The sequence below is a fragment of the Bicyclus anynana genome, chromosome 12, assembly GCF_947172395.1.
Source record: "Bicyclus anynana chromosome 12, ilBicAnyn1.1, whole genome shotgun sequence".
NCBI lineage: Eukaryota > Metazoa > Arthropoda > Insecta > Lepidoptera > Nymphalidae > Bicyclus > Bicyclus anynana.
In genome coordinates, this window is record NC_069094.1 from 14,913,374 (window position 1) to 14,934,563 (window position 21,190).

Below are 21,190 nucleotides of genomic sequence, written 5' to 3' on the forward strand. Positions count from 1 at the left end.
ATAGATGGGCGGAACGACTCTCTAAGGGCGTCTCCTCTGAGACTTGCACCTCAGCTTAGAGGTTTTAGCCTGAGTGTATCAATCCGGGCGCCCCCGAGATCGTGAGTTAAAAAGCCCACGTCTGGGTGAGTGTATTTTGTCTATACTAATATTATAAAGAGGTAAGTTTTGTATTAATGTAGGGGGTAATCTCTACATTTACAAAACCGACTTGAAAATAAATTAACCACTAGAAAGGCTTGTTATTTATTTTTTCGTAATTGCTAATGGATCAAAATCTTTTTTAATACTCTATAATGATCATACCAGATGTAAGTGATCACTTTAAGTACCATAATTAGGCTGTCTTTATACCACCAATTACACTAATTTTTATAACTATACTAGCTGACGCGCGTGGTTCCCGTTCCTGTAAGAATACAGGGATAATATATAGCGCATAGCCTTCCTCGATAAATGACCTATCTAACACTGAAAGAATTTTTCAAATCGGACCAGTAGTTCCAGAGATTAGCGCGTTCAATCAAACAAACAAACAAACTCTTCAGCTTTATAATATTAGTGTAGATATGTGTACATTAGTTGTTATATTTTTCACTAACCCCCACCCATATCCCGCTTTCCCGTCTAAGATATATAATACGCTTTCCCGTCTAAGACGCGTTTTTAGTTGGGTCCCTGCGAAATCGTATTAAACGGGTTCTACTGTTTTTTAAATATATACACGCAAATGTTCCGATCTATGCGTCGGTATGATTTACCAATTTAGTAGGAAGTCTATAATACGTGTATAGGGCAACTCTCACTTACAGGTCTTATGGGGTTTCGTGAAAGGTGAACCCCATAAGAATAATAACCGTGGTTTTCCCTAAATAGCCAATGACGTCATGGGCGTGGAACCTAAATAGAACCTTTATTAAAAATACTCGTCTAGTCAATTTGTTGATCGCAACGTGCCCTTTAAAAGTATGTCGTTATCTATTAATTTTATATTGCGTGGACGATACACGTGTTACGTGATTCAAATATATAATAAAGTTCCAAGTTCGATCACAGAATTGACTTTTCTTGCATTTAAACGTAAATTACACGAGTGGTTGTTATTTTGATTGTTTAACTAAAGATTTACTACTCTACTAAAGACTTTTTTAATTTTAGCTGAATTATTGATATATATAATTATATATGTTCTTCAATGTATTATCGATAATAATTACTATTGCAAATATTGACATTTTGACATTTTTTTAATATTTTCATACTTTATAATTAATTTTTGTATAATTATTTTTGAATAATTTTAAATTTATTATATATTTTATTTAAATTAAAATACTGGTAAACATTTGCACGCTGATTTAATCAGTAAATTGTGTAGGAAATCATACTATTATTGTATCCACAATTTGAGCAAATAAATTATTATTATTATTATTAATCGACTACGGAGCAGCAAAATGTGATTTTAGGACTATGTATCTATGTTTGTATTTAATATGTTCCACCGTAGCGATTAAAAATCAAGTCATAACCTTCTCGGATAATTTTCAAGGGTCATATTTTTTATCGGACGCACCGAAATCTGGAAAATGACTGAAGAAAAACGCCCAACTTCGCCAAGGATATCACATACACAAAGTTTGACCAGTGTGGTCATGACTAAATATTTTGTTCCTGGGCCCTGGGTGTTTCAAAACCAGTATTTTGGCTATGTTCCGTACTGGACCACAATAAAAAAAAATTTAACCAACCTTGAGGAAGTTTTAAATATTATCATCCTTTTTTATAATTCTTCTGTGGACTTCTTGCTGTGGGCACGACCTCTAGTGAAGGAAGCGTTCTACAATCATTGAACAATATTATCTTCTATCTAATTATCTTATTTTTTATCTAACTTTTTGGCTGGTGGGAGGCTTTGGTCGTGGCTAGTTACCACCCTACCGACAAAGACGTACCGCCAAGCGATTTAGCGTTGCGTTCCGACGTCGTGTAGAAACCGAAAGGGGTGTGGATTTCATCCTCCTTCTAACAAGTTAGCCCGATTCCATCTTAGAATGCATCATCACTTATCATCAGGTGAGATTGTAGTCAAGGGCTAACTTGTAAAGAATAAAAAAAAATCTATTGTGTGACATTTCGTGAAGTGAAAACAACATATCAGCGACCTACTCCCACCGAGAAGACTACGGACCAGGCTCCACGGGACACTAGTCGATTCAGGTCAGTGTTTGCAGCATAGTCTTTTACGGAACAGGCTATAATATTCCAAATCAGAGTAAGAACCTAATAATTTAGTATATAAATTGATCCGCACCCGCCGCCACTCCCTCGTTATGACAGCACGCGAAGGGAGGGTCCCGTGAATGATGGGCACGCACTTCTGCGACGAACTATGGTTTTTGGAATTGGCCAATTTCTAAATTATAAGATTTTGTATCTTGTGCTCAGTTTATTGTCAGCCACAGCGGGTTATCTCATTAATAATAATAATAATAAAATCCTTTATTCAGCTAAAAAAAAAACAAATTAAACGATCAAGAATAAATTACAAACTAATAGTAACAAAGCTCACAAACTACCTAAAGATACCTACTTAAATTACAAAGTTCCTCTGTCTGTACTTAGTATAATAATATAAAGAAATTCAGCTGAATGGGGCGCTGCCTCAGCTCGATACTACAGTTGAGAGCTGTAGTGCTGATTTTCAGGCATGACCCCAGGGTGAGCTAATTGTTTAACCATGTACACAGGAGACTGGCACAAGTGTGTACGCAAGCACAGGTGTCTCTTTTCGCTCACTTGTACACATACCTAGTCTAATGGGACGGCAGTTGGGGAGTGTGCCAACCCCCCCAACTCTCTTGTTTTTCCTTTTTTTTTTCTCTTTTTCTTATACTGTTACTCGGCAATCTGTCATTCGACATTGAGCCGTTCGTCTGTTGGTTAGTAAGTCCATTAACAAATCTCCTATTATGCTGTAAACGCACTTTGTTCACTAGATCCGGAATTTGAACCCTTGACCTTTTTGTCCGTATCAATGAACCAGCTCTAACGGGCAGTGGCAGTGAGTTACTTTTTTTAATTTCTGAATCTTGTGAACCGATTTTGAAAATTTACCACTAGAAAGACACGTTATTTGTGTGATCATTATTAGCAACCCGTTTTCGGCTCACTGTTGAGCACGAGTCTCGTATCAGAAAATGAGAGAAGTACCAATGCTAGACTTCACATATGTAGAGAATTACGAAAATTCTCTAGTATGCAGGTTTCCTCACGATGTTCTTCTTTCACTGTTTGAGACACGTGATATTTAATTTCTTGAAATGCACATAACTGAAAAGTTGAAGGTGAATGCCCCGGGCTGGATTCAAACCTACGCTCTCCGAATTCAAAGCAGAGGAGCAAAGACCACTGGGTCATCACGACTCATAAGTATATCAACGTGGATACAGCCACACTCGCTTAGCTTTATAGTCTGGCAAGTTGATTGATGCCACCACTACCATGATATGCGGGCGAAGGGGTAAAGACTGTGCGGGTTTAAAATTGTGCGTGCGGGGAAGTGAGGTGCATCAGTCGTGGGTTTTTCATTCATCGCTTCACGCCCCCCGTCCCGCGCGGACCATCGAGTGTGTTACGAACGAAGTTGCCAAGCTATAGTTGCGTAAACAGTCACAGCTCTAACAATCAAAGCCAGGTTAATCTGCTTACGGCCAATTGATCCAAAATGTGTATTTGGAGTGGTTCCAAATTATAAGGAATCATCTTACGAGTATGAATGGGATGGGCTATTTGAAATATCAATAGCAACTGAAATAGTTTATCAATATTACTGCTTCTTGGAGTAGATTAGAGCAGGATTGTCTTAAAGAAAATTAGCCATATCTTTTAAAATAGATATTATATGGGCAAAAGAAACAAAGGGAGACCTTGCGACATATGGAAGGTTGAACTTAAACGTAGGTACAACATGACAATGGGTCCAAACTGGATGCAAATAGTGGATAGAAGCAGACGTTACTTTGCGGAAGTTCATTATGAATGATTTATTTATTTTGATATCCTCCACGAAAAGCCGACGAACCCATGCGACAACGTTACCCAGGTCCGGCAAAATACTCAATACGGCAAATACCGGATAATAGCAAAATAAATAAATCATTATAAATATATTCAGGATGCAAATAGCGCAATCCAAAGAAATCTGGCACAATTCAAAATTCAAAATATATTTATTTCAAGTAGGCTCAGTTTACAAGCACTTTTGATACGTCAGTTGACTATTTGTAAAAATTCTATCTACCACCGGTTCGGAAGGCAGACTTCAGAATTTGAAGAGCTTTATCCGCAGCGGGATTTCTACAGAACAATTCCACTATAATAGTCCACTATTAGCCTAACCCCTTTCATTCTAAGAGAAGGCTCGTGCTCAACAGTGCATCGACTATGTGTTAATAATTCAGACTAATTATAATTACTAGACCAAGGTATCACACCCAAATTCACGAACAAAATTGTCTATAATTTTTTGAGGAAAACGAACTTAAATTATACCTATATTATTATATTATACTAAACACAGAAAACATATGTACAAGTAGTAGTAGCAGAGCGGCGACACTCGCCTGTATACGATTAGAACTAGAACTAAACATCGATTCTATTGACAGTTTTTATAATCGCATAAGATCGTTGATCTTACTTGATTGATACTTTGACAGACCGTCGTCTAGCGAGGCAGGTCCTTATGTAATTAGTCTGAGATTGTTAATGAATGACTATTTATGAACCATAACAAGTGACTCACATCTCTGAACTGAGCGATGCCGGCCTCGCCCAGCTCGTACATGGAGACGTAGGCGGCCTCGGGCTGCACGAACAGCTGGCACAGCACCATCTCCTCGCTGCGGAACATCGTGCCCACCGGACCGAGGTCTGGAACAAGAGGCACAGGGTAACTACGAGTCAGTAAGTACTAGATCGATACGTGAACGAGGCAGTAAGTTTTGGAAGAGAAGCTTCTTTAAGGACATTTTCAACTCATATCCGGCTCACTGCTTAGCTCAAGTCTCCTCTCAAAATGAGAGGGGCTAAGCCAAATAGTCCACCACGCTGGCCCAATTGGCAGACTTCATACACTGAAAGAGTTAAGAGAATTCTCAGGTATGCAGGTCTTCACGATGTTTTTCCTTCACCGTTTGAGACACGTGATATTTAATTTCTTAAAATGCACATAACTGAAAAGTTGGGAGGTGCATGCCCCGGACCTTCGGGACCCAGACTCCCAACTGTCCAAGCATAAAAGATTTTTTTTATAGTTTCAACGGCACATGCCTCCAGTTGTTAGCTTCGGGGCAAAACTTCTAAAAACACCGCTAAAGACCAAGTGAATCAGACATTCCTGCCATTCCTGATCATGTCGGAACATATCTTGAACTTTGGTTTATGAGCATTTTATTGGCACTTCGTAAATAACTCCAAAAACAAAGTCAAAAAGCTTGTTAACAGCACGTTACGGCAGTTAACCTGCCATTTATAAATGCGTATCCGAATGCATCATTAATTGCGAAAGTTGGCAGTCAGTCAGTGGAGCGACCACGTTTGACCGAGTTGAGATGAGACCTCGGCACTAATGCATCTAATCTTACAGGTATTAGATGCACATTTCAGTTATCTTTCAGGTGCAATTAATAAGTCCACTTTAACTGTTTTTTACTCGTCCATGCCTTGGCCGCACATTATTCATAATAGGGATGATGACTGTTTTTTAAATTATATATAAATTAAGAGTATGCTAATAGTAAAGCAATTTTGTAAAAGGAACAGGGTATCTGCGATCATTACTTTCGGAGCTACATCCTACAGGGATTTAAAGGGTTTGCGGCGCTGCCGTGGATCCCTGAAAAACGTACATACAAAATAGCTACGAACTAATGACGTCGTAGGTAATGAAATGATCGCTATATTTGTATGTGCGTTAAAAAAAAAAATACTAATATCTTTGTTATTTGTGCGTTTATGTTTATAGTTCATATATTTAAAAAATGTCACATTTAATGTAAGGAATCTAAAACTGTATGAATTTTCATCTAATTACGATAAAAGATTTTTAATAGACTTTGAAATTTTATAATCTCATTTATTTTGCAAATATCCAGACAATCTTTGCTTTTTATGTATAAATTAGTTAACATTGACCCTATTTACCCAAATGTATCATAAAAATCAAAATATTCCAACCTAATCATCCCCATTTAAACATTAGCCATGTCGCAATGCGTGCAAACATTACTTCGGATTCGGATGCTTTTGGCGAAGAAGCTGGCAGTTAATTGTTTCGCGATATGTGGCCAGAGCTCGAGTATGTATGTATGTGTGTGCCAAAAGACTAACAGGCAGATTTTTAAACTAAAATTCTTAAGAGGGGGGGCATGAAGTAATGCATTGTGGTCCCGTGCCACCCTTGGAGTACAGAGGAGGTTATTTTAGTCCGTGCAAGTCGGAAATGCTCTGTCGACTGGCAGGTGTCCGCAGGGAATTTCCTCCTCCAGAAAAAAAAAAGATTATTAAACTATTATTTTCTTCGTGTTGACACTTAAAGGTAGTAAGGTGGTAACTAACATTTGTATACTGCGAAGCTTTAAAGTACAAAATCTAAAAACCAGTAAGGGTTATGGGTTCAATAAACTATACTCAGCTAAGGTGGCTATGTTGTGGAAAAAGGCGGATGATTCATAATACTGTATTAAATATTCAAGCCGTCGCGCCCCTAGTAGGTATAATATTGCGTGGATTTCACCCCGTTCCTTCCCCTAGCTGCAAATAAGTATAAACCCAGTGGCCTACATTCGGGTCACCCTGTCGACTGTTAGGGTGAAGGATTGTATTACTAAGAGGATTGTAAAAGGTCAACAAAGAGCACACCCCACTAGTTTCGAACCCATACGCGGTTACTTCTTACTCATGAATAGATTCATGCAATGCGGCGTAAACGAAAGCGTGTTTCTATTTCAATATTTTGGATAACTGCACTGCAGGACAAATGCCTTTTTTAGGGACTTCCAAAAATCCTGAGCTGCCTGTATCCAGCGAATTTCTGCGACTCGCTTGATGTCGCCAGTCCACCTGGTGGGGGGTCGACAAACATTGCGTTTTCTAGTGTGATGTTGCCAGTCCAGCACCTTGGGACCCCAATGTCAATTCGAACTATGTGCCCCGCCCATTGCCACTTCGACTGCGCGACTCCTATCGTAATCCTACCATAAATATGCATTTTGAATCAAAAGACCAAGTATTTTGACATAAAGCAAACATTTTCAGAAGATACCTAACTTCGTGGCAACCTTTTGAAAAACCAGGGTTAACGACTTAACTTTCAAAAAGGTTTCTAGCGTTCGGTTGCCGCAAGCAAAATGTTGCTTTTCGGCTAATAAAGAGTCTATCAAGAGCAAGAAATCTTAATCTGCACTACACTAAGGTCAAGAGGAAATAAATATGTATTATTTTGTAATATCACTAAATGCGAAATAACGACGTTGTAGTGGCGCCCCCAGGCGTTCATCCGCTGAGTGTCGAATTAATCTCTATGCGTTTGCGAATCCGACACTCTGTAGGTGAATGGTCCCCTGGGGGTACCCCTGCAACGTCTGTGAATTTCACTGTAATTCTGGTGATGCCTAGCGACGGTCAAGGCTACGGTCACCTTCAAACAGAACTCTATAGCTCGGCTCGACCCACTGCAGTCTATCGAGCTATTTCGGAAATAGCTAGCGATAGACGCTAATGGTATTTGTAAATTTATTCACGTACAAATCGGCAGCTGACAACTGGGGTCATGGGTGAAGGTTAAACCGACGCTAAAATTTGTACTTTGTTGGTTTAAGCACATAATACATCAAGGTTTAAGTATTTAACAAACCTTGTTTTGTGACGTCTTTTTTGTAAGCTGATACTTAATTTGCAGTGTTCTTGATATCGTGATAGCCCAGTGGATATGACCTCTGCCTTCGATTCTGAGGGCGTAGGACTGAATCTGGTCCGGGACATGCACCTCCAACTTTACAGTCATGTGCATTTTAAGAAATTAAATATCACGTGTCTCAACGGTGAAGGAAACATCGTAAAGAAACCTGCTTACCAGAGAATTTTCTTACTTCTCTGCGTGTGTGAAGTCTGCCAATCTGCATTTGGCCAGCGTAGTTGATTAAGGCCTGACCCCTCTCAGACTCTCATTCTGAGAGGAGACTCGTGCTGTCAATGGCAACAGTGAGGAGAATATTGATAATGATGATGATTGCAACAGTTATCAACATATAACTGCGCAGCATTATTCTGCGCAGTTATTTAATTTCTATCAGAAACTATATCCAGCATCCATTGTTAGTCTTCCGTCACAGTAAAGCCTGTATACAGGGACCCCCTACCAGAATTATGGATCAAGTGGACAATGTTAGCCAGAATAAAAGTCAAAATTCATCAACAACATCGTAGTCCCTGGAGTTAAAGCCCGAGGCCGCCCCAAAAAGCTCGACATCGTAAACGCGAACTTGAGGGCCAATAAACTCAAGAAATCGGATACCTAAGATCGGGCAAAGTGGGCGAGATTATGCCGGAAAGCGGACTCCACATAGTGGAACCACGCTAGGAAGAAAAAGAAGAAGACTATGGAAGAGGAAGGGGAAGGCCTTTGCCCAGCTGTGGTATTATCTATAACTTGTAACATTTACTCACCATTATCACCCTTAGGCTGTAAATTCGCATCGTATTTTTTTTATCCTTAACAAGTTAGCCCTTGACGACAATCTCAGATGATGGTAAGTGATGATGCAATCTAAGATGGAAGCGGGCTAACTTGTTAGAAGGAGGATGAAAATCCACACCCCTGACCCCAGACCTGGACTAATTAAGAAAATCTCAATCTGCCCAGCCGGGGATCGAACCCAGAACCTCCGTTTTGTAAATCCACCGCGCATCCCACTGCGCCACGGAGGCCGTAGCAGCTTAAGTTCCATATACCTACGTACTTTAAAAGGGCTGAAGCTTAGCACTGGAATAGGGATGATGACTAGGTTTCAATATATTGATTTTTATGATAAATTCGGGTAAATAAGGTCAATGTTAACTAATTTATACATAAAAAACAAAGATTGGCTAGATATTTGCAAAATAAATAAGATTACAAAATTTCAAAATCTACTAAAAATATTTTATCGTAATTAGATGAAAATTCATACAGTTTTAGCTTCCTTACATTTAATTGTGACATTTTTTAATATGTGAACTATAAACATAAATGCAGAAATAACAAAGATATTAGTAATTTTGTTTAAACGCCCATACAAATCTAACGATCATTAATTGCCTACGACGTCATAAGTTCATACCATTTTGTATGGGGCGTTTTTCAGGGATCCGCGGCAGCGCCGCAAATCTGACCCTTTAAATCCCTGTAGCTCCGAAAGTAATGATCGCAGATACCCTGTTACTTTTACAAAATTGCTTTACTATTTGCGTACTCTTCATTTATATACAATTTAAAAAACTGTCATCATCCCTATTGGTAATTATAAATAGGATGATGGTAATAAAAAAACATACTTTGTAAGAATACTTAATACTCAGATGAGTGTTAAAACAAACATTTAGTCGAGTTGTTGCACTCGGAGACGGCACAAACAGACTAAACATCAATTAGCTGTGAAGATATTGTTTTGGCGCAAACCAATGTCTGCGTGCCGGACATTCCTACCGCGTGCCGATACTCGGTTTTGTTCTAATGGTATTTTAAAATATTGTCTTCATTCTTGATTTAAAATTATAGCTTGGGACCGCTATCGTTTATTTATAAAACAAGAGCTTAGACAATTGAAAAAGAAATGTAACTAATCAATTTAGTTGCCGACCGAAAGTTCGGTGTCGGTTTCGGTTTCGGCAGAGTTTCAGCCAAAAATTAAGTTTCGGCGGCAGTTTTGGTTTCGGCCAAAATAGGCCGAAACTTTTGCCGAAACCGAAACTGATTTCGGAAGTAGTCGTAAACGTCAATTGTTGTGCACCGTTCGGATAGCTCAGTAGGTATGTATGTTTGACGGTTTCCGTGGCGCAGTGGTATGCGCGGTGGATTTACAAGACGGAAGTCCTGGGTTCGATCCCCGGCTGGGCAGATTGAGATTTTCTTAAATGGTCCAGATCTGGCTGGTGGGATGCTTCGGCCGTGGCTATAGTTACCCTACCGGCAAAGTATACGCCTAACCGATATATGTAGATAGCGCCTAACCGATAGCGATTTAGCCGAAAACCGAAAAGGGTGTGGATTTTCATCCTACTTCTAATAAGTTAGCATGCTTCCATCTTAGATTGCATCATCACTTTCCATTAGGTGAGATTGTAGTCAAGGGTTAACTTCGTCGTCATCAACCCATATTCGGCTCACTGCTGAGCTCGAGTCTCCTCTCAGAATAAGAGGGGTTAGGCCAATAGTCCACCACGCTGGCCCGATGCGGATTGGCAGACTTCACACACGCAGAGAATGAAGATAATTCTCTGGTATGCAGGTTTCCTCACGATGTTTTCCTTCACCGATTGAGACACGTGATATTTAATTTCTTAAAATGCACACAACTGAAAAGTTGGAGGTGCATGCCCGGGACCGGATTCGAGCCCACACCCTCCGGAATCGGAGGCAGAGGTCATATCCACTAGGCTATCACTGCTCATGCACAGGGTTAACTTATAGAGAATAAAAAAAACTAAAATAACAATAAAAAAAATAGTAAAATAATGTGAAGTTTGAAAGGAAATAGAGCATAATATGATCACCAATAGGCCATTACGTAATTAATTGTAGCTTTTTAATTGCTTATCTCTTGGTCCATGGACATGACGACATAGGTTAATGGGCGCTGACCTTTGTACGAATGAACGAATTACTATCGCGTGTGGAAGGAACATTTTTAACCGATATTAAAAAAAGTAGGGATTATTTGTTGTTTTTAGGGTTCTGTACCTGTTTTGTCACCTGTGGCGCTAATATAGAGAAACTAAACTTCGTCCGCGTGGAATTTAGTTTTTCACAAATCTTTCGGGAGCCATGGATTTTTCCGGGATAAAAAGTAGCCTCTTCACGAAATTATCTCGTTGATATCTCATGAACCGGGATAGTTAAACAGTTTTCACACATGATGTATTTCTATTGCCGCCACAATGACAAATACTAATGAAATATATATCAAAGGGCTCCCATATAAACGTTTTTCTGCTGTTTTTATAGGTATGGAACCCTTCCTGAGCGACGCCTACTCTTACTTTTTTGTTGCATCTCTTCAATTCTGATACGCAACTTATCTGCCACTTCATGAAAGTTGTAATAAATAAAAGTTTGAATGAGATAGATAGGTTCTTTTAAAATTCACACCAACATAATCTATACTAATATTATAAAGCTGAAGAGTTCGTTTGTTTGAACGCGCTAATCTCAGGAATTACTGGTCCGATTTGAAAAGTTATTTCAGTGTTAGATAGCCCACTTATCGAGAAAGGCTATATATTAATCCCCGCATATCTGCGGGAATGGGAACCACGCGGGTGAAGCCACGCGGCGTCAGCTAGTTATTTTATAATTTTTGATAATAGGTACAATGTACATATAAAATGCAATGTGATGATTTTTTAACCGACTTTAAATAAGAAGTTCTCAATTAGAGTGTGAGTTTTTTTTATAATCAACTAATAATAATTAACATTTTTTTTTAAAAAGAATATTTGCCATATGTTTTATAATATGACCAACATTCCTATTCCCCTCCAAGTAATCGGGAAAGACTGTGCTAGGAGTAGGTACGACAATAAACCAACGGGGAGGGGTTTAAACCACCACACATCACATTTAAAGAGGCTTAAAATCATGGTACAATATAATGTACGTAGTTGAATTCCCCATTTTGTAATCGCTATTAACGTCTATGTTGACCCACCCGAGAATCGAACCCGTTCAAATTGAGCTCAGTGAGGTCGTCAACATTCCTATGCGTCAGGTCCGGGCGAGCTGTTCTGCCAACGGTCCCAGGCCTGCAGTCAGACGGCGCCATTTTTATACCTGGCGGCCTTCCAAGTGTTCGACCGTTATCACAGCTAACGTTATCGGACTCTTGACGATCACTGCAAGCGATTAGCTGTGTCAGCAATTGTTGTAAGCATTGCGAATACTTGCATTTACGGAGAAATGTAATTTAAGCCAGATTTACATTAGTCTAAAGGTCGCCATTGACAACTATTCTCACGTTCTGAAAAGCAAACAGCAGTACCTACGCGGCATACTGTACAAGTCATGTACGCAGTGACCAACACACGATCAGTTATAGTTGTGAGTGCTACAGAAACGTGAGAATAATTGACCGTTTGTGGCTAGCATGATGTGACGTGTCATGACGCATCAGAACAGAATCTGTATCATAAATTTTGTATGAGGAACATCAGACGCTATCACGACATGTCACACCACATAAGTGTAAAGGCGGATTTACATTTGTCTGGCAACATTTTGTGTGGCAACGTTTACACTTATAAATATAAATCCGGCTTTACGTTTGCTATGTTTGCGCTGCCTTAGACTTTTTTACACTATACAGGGTGCTCGGGACTATTTTTCACAACTCTAGGGTTATATTCTTTAACAAAAAATAATTAAAAAATCAAAATGTTCAAGGCGTGTTCTAAAATGAATATTTTCGGAGTAAATAATATTTCTTTTTATAAATAGATCTTAATCTCTTCGATCCTTGGCTGGGCCAATTGAGATTTTATTAATTGGTCCAGGTCTGGCTGGCCGTGGCTAGTTACCAACATCCATCATGTCCTACAGGCAAAAACGTACCGCCAAGTGATTTAGCGTTCCGGTAAGGTGTCATGTTATTCCTTCATTCATTTACATAATAAATTTCTGTTATCAGTGTTTATCAGTTAAAAACAATACCAATAGTATAAAGTAATTAATTTTGTTCGAGGACTTTATTACACTTCCACAACTTCCTTTACTTGGAAAACTTTGACCCTTCGAATTATTTTTAACCGACTTCAAAAAAAGGAGGAGGTTCTTAGTTTGACTGTTTTCCGTGTGATAAGTCTTGGAAGAGGCTGGTATATTTTAGATCTGAAATTTCTTATCTGAAATCTTATTGTAAGACACAAGTAGTAATAAAGTTCGAATAAAGTATTTTAGTCAATTGTTCTTTGATTTAAGTTGCTTTGTTTGTCTTTATAGCTGTTTATTATGATAAAGTTATTGTGGTTTAACAAAAAAAATGTGTGGTGGAAAATTCCTCTCTTTGTGACATTATTGTCACAAAGAGAGGAATTTTCACCGCATTCTCAGCGGATGTTATATAGCCCATGTGCCAACTAAAGTGTTTTTCAGATAGCATGGGTACGGTGACAGTGCCTTATGACGTTTACAATACGTACCATTATAGTGAATCGCGGCAAACTTTCAAGAGTGAAACGAACTGTAACAGGAATGTATCATAATAAATAAACAACTTTTCAACGAAATTTAATTTTAATGTAATGTCAGCCTTTTTTGCTAAATATCTATTAGACTATTAAAGTATAGTATAGCCTGTTTTTCTATATTAGTTCTGTTTAGTTTAGCCATTTTTTAAAATGTGTTCGTGGTACAAACAAAATATGGTCCAACTGATGTCAAAATTATCATATTCTAAGCAGTAATGCATTCCCCTGCTGAGTTTCCTTATCTGTCTGTAATAACTTCGATTAGAATATTTCAAACGAAACAGAGCAATCATCATTATCAGCTTGCTAGCGGACGCTCGCGACTTCGCCCGCGTGGAATTTAGTTTTTCACAAATCCCTCGGGAACCATGGATTTTTCCGGAATAAAAAGTAGCCTATGTGTTAATCCAGACTATAATCTATCTTTACTTCAAATTTCAGGTGATTCGGTTCAGTAGCTGAGGCGTGAAAGAGTAACAAACATTCATACAGCGCTAATGGCTTGACATCTGATACAACTGATCGCGTGTTGGTCACGATGAGAATGTCATCATGCCGATCGCGACCAACAAATGATCAGTTTTAAAAGACGTCAAGCATTTAGCGCTGCAGGCATGTGGACTTATCGGTGAGTGGCTGGCATTAGACACCCGGGTTACCACCATCTACCCAACTCATTATCTTTTTATAACCCGACCCAGGATCTCATGATCCAAAACCAAATAGGCACATTTCTACACAGCAATACTGTATAGAAATAGATTTCTATACAGCAATACTGTTTACAAATAAATATGACAGTTTTCTCCGACGAGCTTTAACGACAAGCCCTAAGAATAAGAATAAGAATAAGAATCATTTATTTGCAAGAAACATTACATTTAGTTATACAAAGATGTTCTTATGTATTAGGTAACAATGTTTCAACATTTATAGGTATACAAATGTTTATTGTTTAATTAATTAAATTAAAATTTAATGACATTAAGTTTAATTAATACTATTTTTTTGAAGCATCAGCAAAGTACTCTTCTATGGAGTAGTAACTTATTTCTATTAGTATTCACTACATTTGTGTCAGCCCTGCGTTTGGTCTATTTCTGTGTTCCTATATTTGTGTCGGTGTAAATATTTGTCCACCGAACGATTGTTTAACGGCCCAATTATTTTTCTTTACTATAAACAGTTAATTAACTATGTGGCATTGTCGTATAGGTGCATTGGGGCAGCATGGTGGTTCTAAGCTCTATATCCTCTACGTATGGAGGCCTTCCTTCCATTAAAATGGGCAGATAATCATGATGGTGATGATGAAACTATTGTGAGATTAAAGTTATTCGTTTGTGCCATTTCTAATTATCTAATCTAAGTACGCGTGAAAATCTATGTAAATTTTCAACCCCTATTTTACCACTTTAGGGGTTTAATTTTAAAAATTCTTGAATCACATTAGTTTTTGTATTTTTTCATGGTTTACGAACAAATTTTAAAAACTGTAACTCTAAATTAGATTTTTCATACAAATTTTCAACCCCTATTTCATTCCATTTTTTTTAGGGTCAAAAAGTAGCCCATTTAGCATTATACCAAAATTCATCTTGATCGGTTCATTCGTTAAGCCGTGAAAAGGTAACAGACAGACAGACTTACTTTCACATTTATAATATTAGTATAGGTAGATGATAAAGAGGCAATGTTTGTGTTATATGGATATGTGGATATTCTCTGCTTCTATAGAAACTATTTAAAAAATATATTTTACCACTAGAAAGCCATGTTTTTTGTGAGTGTTTTAAAATACATTTTCATATTCTCACGAAAACGGAAACTACGCAAGTTAAACTTCGTGGCGTCGGCCAGTAGTAAGTAAATTCTATTAAATTTTGTTATTTTTCTATTAGAAAATCATTTACAGAAGAAGCAATAGCAATTATAGGCTTACTTACGAATGTCTTTGTCAGTAAAAAACAGAAAGTCATGTGGATTTCCCAAGTACGTACTATATTGTACCGAATCTAAAGGTCGTAAAGGGAAAAAATCTACCAAGGAAAATCAAAAGTTCTAAATTTAACCATAACAATTTGAAACATTGTTTTTTTTCCAGAAAGAATACAGGAACTTAAGCTAATTTATCCTAATAACTATACAAATCATGCCCACGTGGAATGGTGGCAAGAATACTGGCTGCATTTCCGCGCTGGACAGCCAGGCTGATCCTTTGCGCAATAAATGAGCCAGCCCTTCTGTCACCAGTCGAGGCAACTAGCCGCGGTGAAATGATTCAGAGATTTTTTTGGCACTGCGACTCCATGGCTCAAGGATGTCCGCGGCAAAAATTAAATAATTTTGAATTGCCTATAAATTATTATAAAGCAATGACACAGGTACAGTGCTGATGGTGATGGTGATAAGGAAAGGCGTAAACTTCATTATTAAAGGGTTTCAAATAAATCAATTACCACACGCTAGTTTGTAAATATTTTATGAGCCTTCGCGGCTATTGATTATGAATTTTTATTTGTGAACACAGAACTGACGATTGAAAATAAGCGTTTTCAGATATTATGCCTATAAATTAAATATCATTGTTTAACCCCCGACGCAAAAAGAGGGGTGTTATAATTTTGACGTGTCTGTATGTCTGACAGTCTGTCTGTAGCATCATAGCTCCCAAATGGATGATGCGATTTCAATTTAGTTTTTTTTGTAACAAAGGTGACTTACGGGCGAGTGTCTTAGACATGTTTGATGAAAATCGGTTGAGCTGTTTAAAAGTTGTGGGGGGTGAAAGTGGGAAAGAATAACCGAATGTCGGCAAATATACTCGAGTAACCACCATTTAAATTATGGTGTATAATGCCCACATGCAGCGTTAACGGCTTGACATCCGATAAAACTGATCGTGTGTTATCGTCAGGGGCGTAGGTGCCGCCGTATCTGCCGTATCAACGATACGGGGCCCCTGAACTACACGGGCCCCATGCGTGTGAAAATAAAGGTTATTAAAATTTAACCTCACATAATCTGGTGCTTCCTAGGGAAAAAACATAAAAAAAACTACAGAGTTTTCACTTCAGAAATGACAAGAGCCAAAAAAAAAAATCTGTTTTTCCGGGTTTATAAGCGTGCGGTCTACAAGTTAGAAACATCCTACTTATATAGGTCATATCACTATCATATTTATTTTAAGCGGGCATTTTTGTTTCTTTTGTGAGAAATCTTAAACCTTAATTTGGTGCCCCCAACTAATTTTGATACAGGGCCACTACAAGACACGCTGCGCCACTGGACTTATCGGATCCGTTTTATCACACGATCAGTTTTATCGGATGTCCTACCGTAAGCGCTGCAGGTATGTGAGCTTATTGGATCGTGGGTGGCTAGCTTAAAGCTGTGTACCAAGGCTATGATGTTATACCTACTTACCTACTCATACATGCATACAAATCAAACAAAACTTGTCAATATCTGAAGAGAAAACCTTGTAACCATTTTTGGCAGGCATGTGAGATTCGACGTAATAAAAGTTTATACGGAAAAGAGTGCAGAATGTTAATAAGGGTTCTGTTTTTATACTACGTACGTTTGGAACCCTAAAAACGCCCGCAACTTCGTCTATCTGGAACTCTTATTTTACAAAAAACCCGGGAAGCATGTCTATAGTCAAGCTACAAACAGTTTCGAATCGTCAGGTAATAATATTATAAGATAATGGTGATAATAATTAGTCGAAAACTTAAAATAAAAGTTACTAGGTTTCTTAACGCGCCTTGGACTAAGAAGAATTTTAGGGATTTCATGGATTTTCCGGGATAAAAAGTTAAAAAGCTTTAAGGGGAGAGGAAGGGTTAGATTTAAAAAAAACTATGTCTTATTGTTTTTATCCTGACACTTCTTGAGTAAGAAAACTAAACCAACGATAGATATTTGCATTTTACCAGTGGGTTACACAATCGTTGACCCCGACTTTAATTATCTAAAGCGAAATTAATAAATTCTCGGAAATAAATAAATAGTCTGAAAGGTGTTTCTTTATTATATGTGTGTATGTTCTGTTTTTTTACGACTATGATTGTCAATTATTTTATTATCAGTTTTTCTTTTATTCCAGGTACTTGATGTTGAAGACTGATTTTAGATAAACAAAAAAAAAACATTATAATCATTTATACTAAACAAGATAATAATTTAAGTATTGTTTTTTGTCATAAGTGGTTACTTGCTGGGATTTTTAAAATGAAATAAAATTATAACCTACCTTCTAATTTTCGAAAGTTGGTAAGTTCGTCGTTTCTATTATAATCTTTTTAACATAAAAATGGTACCGACTTCGAAGACGTATTTCAGTTATTTTGATTTTAACACAAAATTACTAAACCGATTTTCATGAAAATTAAATGGGACCAAAAAAAATTAATTGGTAAATAAATGACGAAGTTATGACGTAACAAACTAAATAATAGTAATAACATACGCCTCGAATTGAGAACCTCCTCCTTTTTTGAAAGTTGGTAAAAAATAGCAATGTTTGGCTGTCATGAACTGCTGCAACGCGTGCTATAAAACTACTCACTGTTCAAAGCTTTTTTTTGTTTGACTGAAATCGGGAAAATCTAATAGCAAGTAAAGAAAATTTGTAGAGGGTACTTACATAAATGTTGCAATAAGGAAAATTAATGAAGTAAAATGACATTGTACTTTGATATTTTCTACTGGTAGAAACAAATAGGTTTCTTTATTTCAATAATATCGATAAGCATGCTGCAGATAGATTGCCAAGATATTGACAAAAATTAGATTTTTTTCGTGTCGTGCCACAAAGTCATTATAATAGCTAGAGGACATCAGAAAAACTACTTTAAACCTTATACTTTAAAACTCCTTTAATTATGGTCGTAGGTAAGTATTTAATTATTAGAATATTTTCTTGTATTAAAAACAAACGAAAAATCGTTTATCAATGTTATTGTTATTAATATCAATGGAATTACGTATAAAGATATCAAAGATACGTTTTTTTTCAAAATAAAAATTATATATACTCACGATTTTTATGTGGAAAAGGGAAGCACAGTTTTCAGGTTAAAAACACTGTATCCTCGTAAATAATAGAGTTAGTTTTTATGAGACGGTACATAACTGGCACATTACGTGGCACGCGGGCGACCTACGCGCTCATTCCTCGCCGACTAGTCCTAATGAATTGTGACTGGGTTGCCAGAATTTTGGACTTGATTTCCCACTTTTATTATATTTTATTAACAGGACAATTTGTTTTAGGAGTAGTTTACACCATTTCGGCAATGCATTATATAGATTCTTAGAAATATTTTTATTGTAGAACCTCTTATTGTAATTACTGTTTTTTGCAAGAATAAATAAAAAATAAAATAAAAAAGTTTGTCATGATGTATGTCAGTGTATTTGTCATGATGATCTCAACCTACACGAAGAATCACACCTGTTGGTAGGTATATTTAAAATTAGGTAACCGTACAAATATTTGATTAAATTTGGAAATTTTAGCTAGAATTTGATGGAAATGGCAGGACAGACATACTTTTAGCAATGTTATGATATTACACTAATTTAATAGATTGTTTTTGTGTAACTGTGTTTGTTTGGTACTCCTTTACGCCGCAATTAGGTATTGAACAGACGTGGTTGATTTGATTTGGAGTGGAAATAAACTATATCCTGGAAATAACACATGTTTTACTTTTTATATCGGAACAATACATGGCACCCACGAGGATACTGAACAACATGATTTCATTGAATTCATTGATTTGATTCAATTGTTTAGCCTTGTAAACGTTACAGAAAGACAGATTTACTGTTACATTTTGTAAAAAAAGTTTGTATGTTTGTAATGTTTTGGGTGACAGTATCGTGTTATGAAAGTGTAAACACTGATATTTATTATTACGCTACCTCAAATTAAAATTTTTGTGAAAAGGAAACCTATTTTTTCGGGCCGGTCCCAGAAACTTCCACGCTTAAAAGCAAATGTCTTTAGTGTGGCAACATTCGACAATTTCAGTTTATTTTTGTTTCTTGACGGTGATGGCTTTAATGATAAGATGATAATATTATTTCTATGGAGGAGTTTTATAAGCTTTTTTCGTAAGCTGTTTAGATATGATAATGTTTTTATTAAGTTTTAGTACAATCATCATTTGACATACTGCCAAGCGATTTGGATATGTAGCTGTTTAAACCTAAAAGCTGTTTGTTAATATGGCCACTTTGGTTCAGGAAAACGATAGTTTAATTCAGTGATATACTTTTATATGCTTATTTTTGCCGCCCAGCACCATTGCTAGTTTTAGTTAACCCTCATTCGCACGAGAGTCTTTTTAACGGGCGTTCAAATATAAGAAATGCATTCCCAAATATATGTTCACACGGCAACATTTATAAAACACGACGTTTTTTTCGAGCAGTGTTGCATTTTCAATTTTGGGTGTTGGAAATAGATCTTCATTTAACTTCATACTATATTTGAAAGCTTTTTTATCGTCCGTTAAAGACGGAGGACAGAGCTGACACTGGCATAACTCCGCCATTTGACATTTATCTTCTCTTCACGAGGTAATGTCACATGCTAGACGCGATGGAAATACCACTTACCATCAAGCGGACCATCTGTTTGGTCCATCAATTATTACTAGGAAGAAATACTTTTGTGTATTGATTTACACGTAGACGGCCGTGATGCGAATAGTATAAAATGCGGTCTTTAAATGTAATGGTGTTTATTCAGCACTCAATCTAACCCCACAATTGGCTGCTCGAGTGCTCAGAATTATGAGTGTACGAACATCAGCAATGAAAACATCTGTTAGGTGTTGATGGATGTGTGAATTGTGTGATGCTCTAGCTTTTAGAGGTCCGTAGTCAACAAGGAACCCTTATAGATTTGCCAAGAAAGTCATACAGCAGGATTTTCGGGAGGTAGGTTTATTAATAATGAATTTTGTATATTGCAATTGTACCTTTATTTTATTTTTAATTTAATTTGGTAATTGTGACTGTTTGTATTTTTTTTTTTCACCATGAAATTTATAATATTTGCAAACTATTAGTTTAGTTGAATGTTGTAACACGTACTGTGTGTAGGTTGTCTTAGGTACATGTTTAGTGGGGATGAATTTTTTACTCGTTTATGCCCTAACGTCCACTATATTTTATATTATAGATATGTTGCGTGCCTCCAAAATCACCGCAAAAAGTGATCCGAATTTAGCTACTCTACTGAGCGCACACATGCACATTGTGTGTGTGTTTTTTTTTGTACACAATATTTATTTATTTATGTATATACAGTTTTTACAGTTCCTGAACACACAGCTCGACATTGAATACCTACAATGTTTAGGTATTATATTTTGTTTAAATAATTAATAACTTTCGTTGTTTACTATTCGATTCAATGAAATTAAGACAATTAGTCTTTTTTTTGCCTCAGTTTTGACGTGCTAATGACATAATTATCTCTATTATTATAAAATCTTTGCCTAATATAGGATGTTTTTAAAAACATTGTGGGTGTGTTAACAGAATTTTCAATTTAGGTACCTACCTTTCAGTCTATAAAATACTAGCTGACGCCGCGCGGTTTCAACCGCGTGGTTCCCGTTCTGGTAGAAATACGGGGATAATATATAGCCTATAGCCTTCCTCG

General features: G+C 37.0%; 1 protein-coding gene across 1 annotated transcript in view; it reads right to left on the reverse strand.

The window, feature by feature from the left end:
* The window catches only part of LOC112054011 (V-type proton ATPase 116 kDa subunit a 1), a 38,240-nt gene extending 19,549 nt beyond the window's left edge, over positions 1-18,691 (reverse strand). Inside the window, exons 1-2 of the mRNA XM_024093644.2 lie at positions 18,550-18,691; positions 4,808-4,935 (exon numbers count right to left, since the gene is read on the reverse strand). Coding sequence (XP_023949412.1) covers positions 4,808-4,915 — 108 coding nt within the window. The 5' untranslated portion in view covers positions 4,916-4,935; positions 18,550-18,691. The remainder of the gene's footprint in view (positions 1-4,807; positions 4,936-18,549) is intronic.
* Between the last annotated feature and the right edge of the window lie 2,499 nt (positions 18,692-21,190).